The 13556-nt window shown below is 36.5% G+C and overlaps 2 protein-coding genes across 3 annotated transcripts; one reads left to right on the forward strand and one right to left on the reverse strand.

Moving 5' to 3' along the window:
- Window positions 1-832: 832 nt before the first annotated feature.
- dhrs12 (dehydrogenase/reductase (SDR family) member 12) lies at window positions 833-4652 on the forward strand. The gene is made up of 10 exons (XM_084122144.1): window positions 833-996; window positions 1135-1268; window positions 1474-1556; window positions 1648-1740; window positions 1994-2075; window positions 2305-2366; window positions 2952-3056; window positions 3466-3556; window positions 3649-3786; window positions 4237-4652. The coding sequence occupies exons 1-10, from the start codon at window positions 941-943 to the stop codon at window positions 4347-4349; spliced, it is 957 nt and encodes a 318-aa protein (XP_083978270.1). The 5' UTR covers window positions 833-940; the 3' UTR covers window positions 4350-4652.
- A 661-nt stretch (window positions 4653-5313) lies between these two features.
- On the reverse strand, window positions 5314-13076 carry wdfy2 (WD repeat and FYVE domain containing 2). Of its 2 annotated transcripts, none has more exons than XM_084122142.1 (12): window positions 12680-13076; window positions 11412-11479; window positions 10987-11060; window positions 10776-10830; window positions 9792-9942; window positions 9238-9350; window positions 8483-8609; window positions 8281-8386; window positions 8041-8142; window positions 7019-7149; window positions 6832-6940; window positions 5314-6732 (listed from the first exon to the last, which is right to left on the reverse strand). In XM_084122142.1, exons 1-12 carry the CDS (start codon window positions 12811-12813, stop codon window positions 6703-6705), a joined length of 1200 nt encoding a protein of 399 aa, XP_083978268.1. In that variant the 5' UTR covers window positions 12814-13076; the 3' UTR covers window positions 5314-6702. The 2 variants fall into 2 exon arrangements, with proteins under 2 accessions (XP_083978268.1, XP_083978269.1); XM_084122143.1 differs by lacking the exon at window positions 12680-13076 and adding an exon at window positions 12055-12273.
- Window positions 13077-13556: the final 480 nt, after the last annotated feature.

Below are 13556 nucleotides of genomic sequence, written 5' to 3' on the forward strand. Positions count from 1 at the left end.
CCATTCGGAGACCAGAATACCCATGTTTATATGGAAGGTTTCAACCTTGAGTCTGGCGCCTTAGACCACTCGGCCATCCTGACACTGAAAGATCTATGAAAATACGCCCCTATCCATTTGAATGATAACTGTCAACGTTTTCTGAAAAGATGTAGGCTACAAGATAGAAAGTTGCGCGCCGGTGCACTTAGGTATACAAATATACTTAGGTTGAAACACTCGACTTGGCATAACAAAAATACGACGCTAGTATGTGGTGGAACTTGAATCTAATAATTCATGTTTATCATTTATGTTTTAAAACTTTTTCAAATAAGCGCACAAAACTAACTTTTTTTTCATTGAGCAAAGAACACGTTTATCGTTTTATGAAGCATAAGCCAGGCTCTAAGGAATCTGCGCAAGTGCGCATGCGTATTGTAACCGCGCTTACAATCAAGGTTGCCAAAGGCCAATCAAAAATTCCTCAAAACTAGCCCAATGACCCTAGTCCAAATATAAAAACTGAAAACATGCCACTCCCATACCTAAAATACATATTTACAGTCACTGTTTGTTATGCACACAATTTTAACTTGAAAATCGCTAGTAATCATTAACATTTTGTTTTCATAAAGGAGCTCACAGAGGCTCAGATGCTCCCTCTCTCTTACAAAACTCATAATAGGACAGTTGTATCATTAGTAGAATATAAAATATTTACAAGCATTTCAGGCGAATATATTTTTTGCAATCAATGTCAACCTCGCGGCAAGTTTGATATTGCGTTGGAAAACCGCGGAATTGGCAACCCTGCGTTACAACACGTTCAACATGTGATCTGTTATTAAACGCTTCAGGGGCGGGGCTCTGATTACCAACGTGCTCGTGGTTTATGACACTGACTGCTTTTTAGTGGAAACGAGTGAGATTGTACTTTTACAGTCTATGGATCGTAGTCATGTCTCTCTACCGAAACACAGTTTGGTTCCTGAAGGGTCTTCAGGAATATACAAAGTAAGTCATAATCGGTCTGTCTAATTTCGCCTCAGCCTGCCCATCACTTTGACATATAACGTTAAACGGTTATTTCCTTAATTTCACCATCGATAGTTTGTGCATTGCTCTAGTTAAAGTCCAGTTTACTGTCACCAGGGGCGGTTATGAGGCAGCGGAGAGGCGCTTCAGCGCGGCGGATCTGGAGGTGAGTGTGAGCGGCCGCTCGTTCATCATCACCGGAGCGAACAGTGGCATCGGGAAAGCCGCCGCCTACGAAATCGCTAAAAGAGGTGAGAACAAAGACGACTGACATTAACTTCTACTCTTTAATAACTGATCAACTGGGAAGATCTTGTACATTATGTCACTTTGTTATGACAATTGGACGGTTCAACAAAAGGCACACAACAGTGACTCCTACTGGCAAACTATGTTTAGTGCTACTGAAAACCACAGCAATTCAAAGTTCTTTCAAACGATTTTGTTTTTCTTCAGGTGGGACAGTACATATGTTGTGCAGAAATAAAGATCGTGCGGAGGAGGCAAGAAAAGAGATCGTGGAGCAAAGTAAAAATGAGGTAAATGTTATGCTTTAAATCATTATTTCACATGATTCGTCTGAAATGAAAGCCGTGAACTCTGGTCTGAGTTTGTCTCGTGTGCTTTCAGAATGTCCATGTTCACCTAGTTGACATGTCCAGCCCCCGGAAAGTGTGGGAGTTTGCCAATGGATTCTCTCAGAAACACAATCTACATGCTTTGGTAAATGGTTTTAATTTGGACATATCAACATATCATAATAAGCTAACTCACTAAGTCACAAGAGGCTGAGTGCATGGCAAAATCACTGTATTGCATAGGGATATTGCTATTATAATGTGACGACTACAGCACTATTATAAAATGGTGTGACAACTCTTAGTCTGAACTATCCATTTTACAGTGTACAACAAAACATGTGTGATCTGTCTCCACTTATGATTTATTGTACTTGTGATTTGATTTATTACCATAGATCAATAATGCGGGTTGCATGGTCAATCAGAGAGAACTGACTGAGGATGGTCTGGAGAAAAACTTTGCGACAAACACACTTGGTAGGAAAGTTCATTCATGATTTTTCCGATCTGATATTGATCATATCTTAACATTTTTCCAATATGACCACAAAGTATGAGCTCTTACTACTTATACTACTTTATAATACTGAGTTACAAAGGTCAGAGGCTATCCCTCCTGGTAGAGAATGTTTTTAGGGTCACCACTTAAAATCTAGAGATAAGATAAAAGAGACCAGATGGCACACTGATCTTGTTTGTTTTGCAGGGACTTATATTCTGACGACAGCACTGATTCCTACACTGAAGAAGTCAGAGAATCCAAGAGTGGTGAGTGTGAAGAAATGCATCAGTTCTCCTGCCTCCTAATGAGTAGTAGAGTAATAAACACATGCCGTTTGCAAACAGAGACCGTGCCACCATTTATCTCTGTTTCCAAACACATTTACACTTACAGCAGACAAGTATGACTTTAGTGACATGTTGGCAACTTTATGAATGTTTCAACAAAATTTCCCCCAAATTTATTTATTATCATTATGGGTAACACTTTACAATAAGGCCTCATTTGTTGATATATTAGTTAATGCATTAACTAACATGAACTAACAATGAGCAATATCTTTTTACAGCATTTATTAACCTTTATGATGTTAGTTAATAAAATTGTTTGTTAGTTCTCAGTGCATTAACTAATGTTAACAGATACAGCTTTTGCACTTAACAATGTATCATTAAATGCTGAGATTAACATTAACTGTGATTTAATAAATGCTGTTTCATTGTTAGTTCATGTTAACCAATGTAGTTAACTGATGTTAACCAATGAAACCTTATTGTAAAGTGTTACAATTATTTTTTTGATTTTATTTTATAATTATTTTTTTTATTATTATTCATTTTGTTTTATTACAGATCACTGTGTCATCTGGTGGGATGCTAGTTCAGAAGTTGAATGTAGAGGACCTTCAGCTTGAGAAAGGCTCTTTTGACGGGACTATGGCTTATGCACAGAACAAGGTACTACTATATTATAAAACTCAAATTGAAATCTGTCTGTTTTTTCTTCTTCTTCAGTAAAAAACTTTGCACTGCATTTTTTTTACTCTTATTATTACTTCCATAGTCCATAGACTACAAAACCATCATACTTTTGGTGGCTAACCAATCCAGTCCATCGATGATAAAAAATAATAGTGGCACAAGACATGTTCCAGCAGCATCACCTCTCTGCTTTTGTTACATTGACCATCATTTATTATTGTCACTGTGTAAGCTTTTTTACATCGTGCAGCCTGATTCACTGTCCTCAAGTTTATGCTGATTTTTTTTTAATGGATTTAATATATTGTTTTGATGTTTTCAGTAAAAATAGTGTTAGTGTTAGCAAAAAAAAAAATTGATCGGTGTAAACTGTGACTTTTCTCAGAGGCAACAGGTGATCATGACAGAGCAATTGGCAGCTCAGCACAAGGAAATCCACTTCTCATCCATGCACCCCGGCTGGGCAGACACCCCAGGTGGGCAGCGTGTTTACATCAGTTATATACAGTAAGATATTGTGCAACCTCAGTCGCTAAAATATTGTTTTGGGTTTGTGTTCTGTCCACAGCGGTGCAGTCATCCATGCCAGATTTTCATGCGAAAATGAAGAATAAGCTCCGTACTGAAGCTCAGGGCGCTGACACAGTGGTGTGGCTGGCTATATCAGATGCTGCCAGCAAACAGCCCAGTGGCCTCTTCTTCCAAGGTCAAGCATCTTTATAAAGTGTGCAGTTATTTGTCATTTAGCAGCAGTGTTGGGGGTAACGCACATTTAGATAAACAGCATCTTTTTCTTTTTTTTCTGAAATAAGAGTGTTGAACTTTCTTCTCAGGTGTCATATAACTTTTGGTGTAAAAGAGCCTTTACATTTGCCAAATGCAGAACTTTTGTTTTTGTTATTATAAACCACACAAACAAGCCTAGACCAGGTGAGAAAAAGTAACTAAGTTACAAAATTAGTTACTTTTTAGGGAGTAACTTAATGTTGTAATGCATTACTTTTAAAAGTAATTTTACCCAGCACTGTTTAGCAGAAAGTGTGTGTTAGTTTGCTGTTCACATCTTTTGAACATGTCTTTATGTATAGCAGACTAAAGATCTCTTTAACATGTAACTGAACTTTGACCTCTCTTCCACAAACTGGTTCATCTGCAGACAGAAAAGCTGTTTCTACGCATCTGCCTCTGGCCTTCTCCAGGTCTTCTCCAGCTGAAGACCAGAAGCTGATGACCACGCTGGAGGAGCTCTCTATGAAATTCAAGTGTTAATCGGTTGAGTTATTGGCCGAATCATTCCTCACAGAGATATTCATTCTTAATAATGGTTAGAATTGCAGAGATGTGAGAAGCTCATGATTTCTATACCAAAACAGGCTAACCAAAACAACCTCAAATGTATATTTAAAATATTTCAAACGTATTGTCCATTCTTCTGAACAAATACACTCCTAAATATGTTTTATTATACTAGTTTAAGGCTAGAAACTAATACATGCAGTTCTGCTTTTTGGAATGGCAATTGAATGACTTTCTTGATATATAAAAGTAAAATGGCGTCTGTGGTAAACACTATTCAAATGTGTTTTCTACATAAATTGCACACAGTCATAACCCAAACATGAATTTTAAAGCTGCGAGTTCAACTACCACAAAGTTTTGAGTTTGCATGCTTGCTGAATTGGACAACTATTGCAGTCTGTAAAAAACAGATTATTTGATTCATAATCTAAAACTGCTGTTCCATAAAACCCCAAATTTTGAATTAGCCTCACGGGCTGGCCAAGAAACTGACATCAAACCTAAACAGCTGTCTGAGAACTTGATATACAACACTACCCATAACTCGTACTCACACTATCATAAAAATAGATGACTGTAAACATGTTTCAAACTGAACAAATAAATGTGAAGATGAACATATAAACAAATGCCTCTTATACACACTTACAAATGAGTTTACAATTAACTAGCTAATTATTAACTAAAAATTACTGTATTTTATGTCAATTTGTGGCTATTGCCGTGATTTTTAATAAAATATAAAAACAAAGCATCTCTGTCTGAATCTTTTAGGCAAATCATTATTTATTTACATTTTTATTAACAATTATGAGCTTTACATTAGACTTTCTTATCAAAACAACTGATCAAATCATGTTTATGCAGGATTTGAAATGATTCATATTCATAGAATTAAAGAGCCATTACAAACAAAAAGAATCTGACTATCATGTGACAAAAAATAAGGGCTTTTAATTCAAGGTGAACAAAAACTTCACTCCCATTACTTACATTACTGTTCAAAAGTTTGGGGTCAGTAAGATTTTCTTTAATTAATAATTTTATTCCGCAATAAAATAATCAACAGTGACAGTAAATACATTTGTAATTTTACAAATGAAAAAATAAATGCTGTTATTTTGCTCACAGAATCCTGAAAATAAATGCATCAGTTTCCACAAAATATTGAGCAGAACAACTGTCAACACTGATCTTTTTTTTTTTTTTTTACTTGAATACCAAATCAGCATATTGAAATGATTTCTGAAGGATCATGTGACACTGAAGACTGGAGTGGTTGCAAATTCAGCTTTGCCATCAGAAATAAATTACATTTTAAAATATATACAAATAGAATAAATGCAGCCTTTGTGAGCATAAGAGACTTCCTTCAAAAACATAAAAAAACAAAATAAAAACCTTACTGACCCCAAACTACAACGGTATACTTTAAAATGACCCAGTTTTCATTTTAGTCAAATGAGTCCTTTTCAAAAACACTAATCTCGCCATAACCATTCAGCTGTAGTGTTTCACATATTGTGGCTTTACAGTGACCTGTTAAAAATGCTCAAATGTCCATATTGTGTTATAGGACAGGACACTCACTTTGCAAGTCATTATGGAAGCCTTGCTTGATTTAACATACAGCAAAAACTGTGCCTGAGGAAAGATATCAAATTTCTCACTGCCAATGAAAGAATGAAATGCCGTGAATGTTTCTTACAGTAATGAGATGTCTATGAAACATCAACTTTAATCAAACCAAACACAATATTATTACACTAAAGCATTACTGAATTTTACCCTGTATAAACAACAACACCTGTGATTATGTGTATGTTTAATTCTCCTATTAAATTTACTGGTGTAAAAATATCAGTAAAATTAAGTGCTTACATTTAAAGAGTCAAGATTAACAGATCATGACCAAGAGTCAATAGCAGACAGTATTTTCCCATGCCAAAACCACTGATTGATGTGCAGTAAAGGCACTTGAATATAAAAACAGTTCCAGCATGCTTTGATGCATTATCAGGAGGATTCATTTGTGTTTGGGATAAGACATAAGATGATGAAATATATTTCACAGACAACATAACATTAGGTCAAGTCAATATAAACAACTAGAACTAAGCAGATTTAGACTGGACAGTATTTACATGTTTGTTTTTATAACCCACGTGCACATGCACAAATACATACAAATGCACATGCTCAGTTTAAACCATCAGTTAAATCTCATGATAGCCTTGAGTTTTTCCACCATGAGATGAAGCTGCCCATGGAAAGGGACCTGAACTCTGAACGTTCTCCATGGTTCAGGATCAGAAGATGATTCTCATGATACCACTGGAGTCATGTCCCATAGCTGCATGCAAACACACCACAGATTTTAGAATGATTTCAATCTCCAGCCACAATTTATTAAACAGTACACTCACACTCTTGTGTGAGAACAGTGACCGACCTTGATGACTTTGTCTGTCCCGGAGGTGAGGAGCCAGCCTCTGGTTGGTTCATACTGCATATGTATGATGCTGTGCTTACTGTCATGGAACGTTGCAGTGGGCGCCCGTCTGGACAAGAAGAAAGCTTTGGGTGATCCTATCATTTGAGACAGTCAAAACATTGAAGACAATCAAAATTGGACTTACTCCTCATCTGTAATGGAGTCGTGACAACTGTCACAAACCCGCACTTCAAACTCAAATCCCATGAGAGGAATCGTGGAACGTTTAGAGGAGCACTTTCCACAAACGGCCTGGCCACACTTCCTGCAGTGATGCTGGGAAAGAGAGCAAAATCAAGCTGCTTCAAATTATATTGAAGATTTGGCTGAATAAAGTACTGCAAACAATCATTGAACTAAACCAGGAAAAACTTAATATGAGATACATTTTCTGAAAACTATTCTTCATGCATTTACAGTCCTCAGATACATTTATTTTATGCAAAAATATTTTTAAACTTAATTACAAATTTGTATTTTAAAACTTGTTTTAAGACGTATTTTTAAACTATGCAATACACACTACTGTTCAAAAGTTTTGGTAAATAAATAAAACACACAAGTATGCATTCAATTAATTTAAAGTGACAGTAAAGACATTTATACTGTTACAAAAGATTTCTATTTCAAATAAATGCTGTTCTTTTGAACTTTCTATTCATCAAATAATCCCGAAAAAAATATAATTGATTCTACAAAGATTTCAAGCTGCACAACTACATTGATAATAATAAGAAATGTTTCTTGAGCAGCAAATCAGCATACTAAAATGTTTTCTGAAGGATCATGTGACACTGAAGACTGGAGTAATGATGCTGAAAATTCAACATTGCCATCACAGGAATATATTGCATCTTAAAATATATTAAAATGGAATTTTTTTATTGATTTTACACAAGATTATTGTTTTCATATATTTTTATTCATTTATTCAAATAAATGTGGCCTCGGTGAGCATAAAAAACTTTCTTCAAAAACATGAAAAAAAATATTGCGTAGTGCATATTCTATAAAAGTCTTTAGATTTTCAAATAAATCTATCTTGTTTTAAAGATGTTTCGATTTTTTGTTTAAGATTTTGCTGTAAAATAAGACAAAATATTGATTCAAATTATTATTATTATCTTATTTTTTACCATGTACAATCTATGTTTTTATGTGCAGTACCTGCCGGAGACCAATTTTCTTACTGTCCCACATCTGTTTGAAATTCCAGAAGAACGGCTGTTCACACTTCTGGCACGAGTCACTGTCAAGCCACTCCGGGGTCTGAGATAAAGAACAGATGAGGACATGCTGAAACTATGTAAACAGACATATGTAACTAACATAAATATCACACATCCTGTTGACAGAGACAATCGCTTTTGTCCTAGATGATACTTTCTAGCTCTACATCTCTCTCACCTCTTGTCGTGTGACGTCCATGTTCCAGATAACTATTCCTCCATCTGAGCCACAGGAAATGAGCTGACGAGTGTGAGGAGCGTAACACAAGCCCTGCACTTTATCACTGTCACACACACAGACACAAATATTAGGACATGACACCCATGCTTTCTTAAGTCTCATATCTTAAATACATGACAACAATTTATCCATGTCCTACTTGTGTCCCTGCAGTTCAATGGCTGTGCCTTTGCGGCCTCCGATGTCCCACATGATGATTGAATGATCAGAACTTCCAGAGAATAAAACCCTTTGCACAGGATCCCAAGACAGGGACGTAACATTGCCTGCACACATTCAGGGTCAATGTTAAAAGATTCAATAAGATGTACATTTACAGTGTGCAAGGTTAGTTACAGTGCAAGTAATGGGATACTTCTTTCCATTATACAACATTGTGTCAATGCATGCATGAAGATTAGTATATTTTGTATATCCTGTGGTTATGAGGACTTGAAGGCTTCTTAAAGGGGGACATGATGATATTTCTGTTACTCTGGCACAGTATTGTCATCCTGGCCACCAGGGGATGCCATCCACACTAGAATGACTGGAGGTAGTCATTCACCCTTGGTACACTGAGGACTTGTTTGTTGGTTAATTTGCTTATTTATACTGACCAACTGCTTTCCTTTCATGCTATGCTAATTAGTTATATTGTTAATAGGCAACCATTTATCATGTTGCTTGTTTTCATGCTACCACTTTTTTCTGCTTTCTGCAGTTTACGTTTGTACTTGAAGCCCAATAAAGTATTTACTTTATTTACTTGCTTGTTGTGCTCGAGATGTGTGAATGAATCTCTACACTTCGATTGACCAGCAAATGGCAAAATGTGTCTGGGCTAATGGTGAAAGATTGTGCTGACACCTGTGAAAAGTGTGTCTATTTGTAAAGTGCTGTTTGCGGAAGCACCTGTGTGGCCTTTAAAGGTGGTAACAAGGCTGCAGTTGTCCTGCTCCAGCTTCAGGATCGTCACTTGTCCGGAAAGATCTCCAACGAAGGCATGTCTGGTCTCCACATCAAATCTTACACAGATCGTCAAGAAACCCACACTATAAAATTTCAGAACCCCTCCTGAATCTCTTCTTATCTATTAATGATCTTCTATCATTGATTTCCTTCGGATGGTCAAAATAATAGTGAGACATTTCTCATGTTCCACAGACCATTTTGGAACACCATGAGGGTGAGTACATGATGACAGCATTTTCAATTTGGGCAAAGTATCCTTTCATCTAGTTATATTTGTAATATAAATGACACATAATTGGTGCTTTTATTTCAAGCAGAAAAAACGAGCAATAATTTAAGGAAGCTTATTTCCTTATAAAGCAAAAGTAAATTCAACCAAATCAAGTTTTTCATCAGAAGACAGCACAAACTGAAAATAGTAACAGTGACTGACTTGTGACTGCTCATATTTTATAAAGACGGAATAAGAACTGAAGTGGCGTAAGAATGGATACTGTAGTCCAGAAACCCATGCTGTGGTCCTGTACGTGCCCAGCTGCTGTCCGCTCTCTGAGCAGTGCCATGTAAAGCTCTTGTCCTGACCTGTGCTTAGAACCCACTCCATCTCTAAGACGAACAGCACCACAGTCACGACACCCTGATGAGCTAACACAAACAAAAGACAAAACACAATAAACAAAGCAGGAAGGGAGCACTTTATCACATAAAAAAAAAATGACAGGGAATTATGCTCTCGTTAGCCTCATAGCATAATTGCCTAAGTCATATTAATAATACAGCAGAAAGTCACATAATATCAGAGATTGGATTTCAGTAACGAACCAGCGGACTACAACCAAAGCACTTATTATACTTCACTCTGTGTGTTTACTTCATTAATGTTTTCATTTATCTGTGTTGAGAGCATTACTTAATGCCTTGCATTTTAAAAAAGGTTAGCTAGTTGTTTCACAATAATGTCATTCTAGGCCATAATGACACACTGTGATTGAAAGCTGATTGTTCAGAGTATGTACTGAATAATAAAGTTGCCCTGCATATATATTGATTTCTACAGAACTGACCTGACTACAATTATGTACATGGCTATTAAAGGATTAGTCATCTAATGTTCTTTGGTTGCGGTTATATGAATGGAACCGGAATATGAATCATCTGTATGTTTTAGAATAACATCCAAAAAGACCCCAAGTATATGTATATATATATATATATATATATTGTATTGTATAGTGTTTTGTTGGTCATACAATGAAATTCAGTGGGATCCACAGAGGAAAGTAAGTCGTACAAGTTTGGAACAACATAAGGGTGAGTAAATGATGACAGACTTTTCATTTTTGGGTGAACTATCCATTTAAGGATTAAAATAATAAAAATCCCCAAAATGACCAGACGCTTTACTAATTAGGCCTTTTTGCACGTTCATATGATTTAAGTTAAGAAAACACCCTGACTCACCCTGATATGTGACTCACCCTGATATGTTCGCGCAGGAGTCATCTGGTTGTAGTCCTCCGATAGGACAAACTCCTGAAAAGAGAAACTCCTGGCTTAATGAAGCTTAGAAATGTATCTTACAACCTGCTAGTGACATTTACAGCTACATAGAAAACAGGTTTGTGTAAGAATACTGCAGCAGTGCCACTTATAATGTGGTTGACGATAATAAATGTTTAATGAACATACCGATACTGTGCCATTTTCCAACCCTACAGAGATCCTCCTTGTCTCTGGGTTAAATGACATACATGAACAAGCCACTGCAACATAAGAAAGACAATGAACATGAGTTTCTTCTATCCTACAAAATCCATTGATCGCCATTCAACTATAAACATAAACCCTCTACTGGTTAAGAGTCAGTGACCTCTTAGCCATAGTCTGCAATAGTTAACTAGAAAGCAAGCAAAACCGTGACATCATTACTGAGAAATAAAACTGCTGCCTGAACATGAACACAAGCAGAAGTTCATGCCCACACTGGTTTCACTTCACCTTTTTACTTTGATAGTAAAATTCCTGAAGTTATTTGGTTGCATGTCCCATAATGTTGAGATCTATGTAGCTGTATAGGCTCTCAGAAAGCTGCCCAGGAACTGTGTTGGACTCACCAGGCATTGTGTGATAGACACTGGGCCAGTACTGACCACTGTCCCTCTTCAGCCACACACGGATTGTCCTAAAAATGATAACAAGCAAGCAACTAAATAAATAATCTTGATCATAAAATTTGGTATATTTAGCAGAACCTTACTTACCAGCATGACATGCAATACAGTGCACAAATTACCCGGACGGACAGTTAAGAACACGTCGCTGGCTAAGATAAGTCCTAATCACCTTAATCGCCAGACACAATAAGACTTCAAACAAAATTTGGTTGCCAAGTAAAAAATAAAATAAAATAAAAAACATAGCCAAGATCACGGCTTCCAAAATCATTGGTGTTTCTTAAGTTTAGTTACTTTTTAAAGAAAAAAGATACAAGAAAATAGAAAATATGAAAAAAATTGGCTGTCAAATTCAGCACTCCAGTTTAAACTAAACAGTTACACACACACACACACACGTATGACTAAATGATGAATTACTACATAAATTGTGTATTTTTTTTGTGAATGAAGTTACTAATATATATATTAGTATTATATTAGTAATTATTTAATCCATTCACCAAAAAAATCATACATAATTGATATAGTCATTCATCATTTAAATGGTCATTAATCATTTTTACACTTTATTAATAATTACCCTTCTTATTGAAAACGAGACTGACAGCAATGTCCATCGTTCACAAACAAAATGTTTCGTTGGGCCAGTTCGTTCACGAAAGAGATTCAATGTCGCTCCGAATCTTTATGTAATTCAAATCAGCGATTTTTTTTTTTTCTTTCAGTTAGGGCTTTCTGATCATTTCTGTCAGTCTTTAAACTGGCAGGAAAAGGTAGTCACGCGCTTCAAATGGGTCACAAAATCGTTCACTTAAAAGATTCTCTCAAATACACCGATTCGCCCACGAACGCCCACTCAGAAAAGATCCGCAGGCGAATGATCGGCAATACTTTACAGCAAATACGCACAAACGGAGATCATCGATAGCCGCAGCTTAAATGAGCTATACGTGTTTGCATATTACAGCCTCTATATTATCCTCCATTTGGACTATGACAAGCATAATCTTTAGTTTATCGTTTATTCAACCAAAACAAAAAAACAGAATAAATCGACCATACAGGACACATGTATTTTATGTTACAATGTATTATTGTGTCAGTGCTGCTTATAAGATTATTGTAATACATGACGTGTTTTGCGTATATTCTGCATTGTAATTCTAGTAATTGTTTGGGGTTTCTAATACACGCGTGCTGCTGACCTGTCTTGAGATACGCTGATAACCCCGTCCTCTTTGGGGATGATCACAGCCGTATTCACCACATCTTGGAAACCCTCGATCTTACTCAACAGGACGGGCTTTCGCGTCTGCGGACGGGGAATCTCTGCCGCCATGGCGCTGTAGTCTCTCCGTCACCTGAATCCTCCTCTCTCGGCTCGGCTGCATAACACGCTGAGCGCAGGTCGATTATTAGACCTGCAGCACGGTGAAGTGTGACGAGCGGGGATGCTGCAGGTCAGCTGATTACCTCTCACACAATTTTCTGTTTAGTGAAACACGATCTCCACGCCATGTCATCTGAAAACATAAGCGTGTTCTTCTCTCTCTCTGCCCGTGTAACCAGACGATCCGACTTTTGAATGAATCACAGATGTATGCGTTTGCGATGTGCAGTGTTGACTCGGACGAATACCAAATGTGTAGAACAGGAAGTTGAACTTCATTCTTTTTTTTTTCCACTTCATTGACATTTGTAGATGAGCATTGTTTAATTGCACCAAATCTTGTACAACGGTGCTAATTGTTCAATGCCTGTATAATGAATTTAATCATTTATGTTAGTTTAATCTGTTTTCTTTTTTCCCCTCAACATTTTTAAATAATAATTGGGTCTAAACAATAAAAACACAGAGTGGAAATTGTTCTATTTATAGTTCGGCTTTATCATATCATGTGTAGACAGACACCACAGAACTATTGTTCATTCTCTTATCTCTACAAGAAAGCCTAACTAAATGTCTGCATCCCTTGCTTTTAATGAGTTTTGTCTTGTAAGTGTTTTTTAATATTCCAAATCATTTTGAAGATTATGTGGCTCATATTGTTTGGTAACATGATGAATTTGTTCTTCTGTTGT

Source organism: Abramis brama (genome assembly GCF_963993115.1).
Source record: "Abramis brama genome assembly, chromosome: 8".
NCBI classification, from domain to species: Eukaryota; Metazoa; Chordata; class Actinopteri; order Cypriniformes; family Leuciscidae; genus Abramis; species Abramis brama.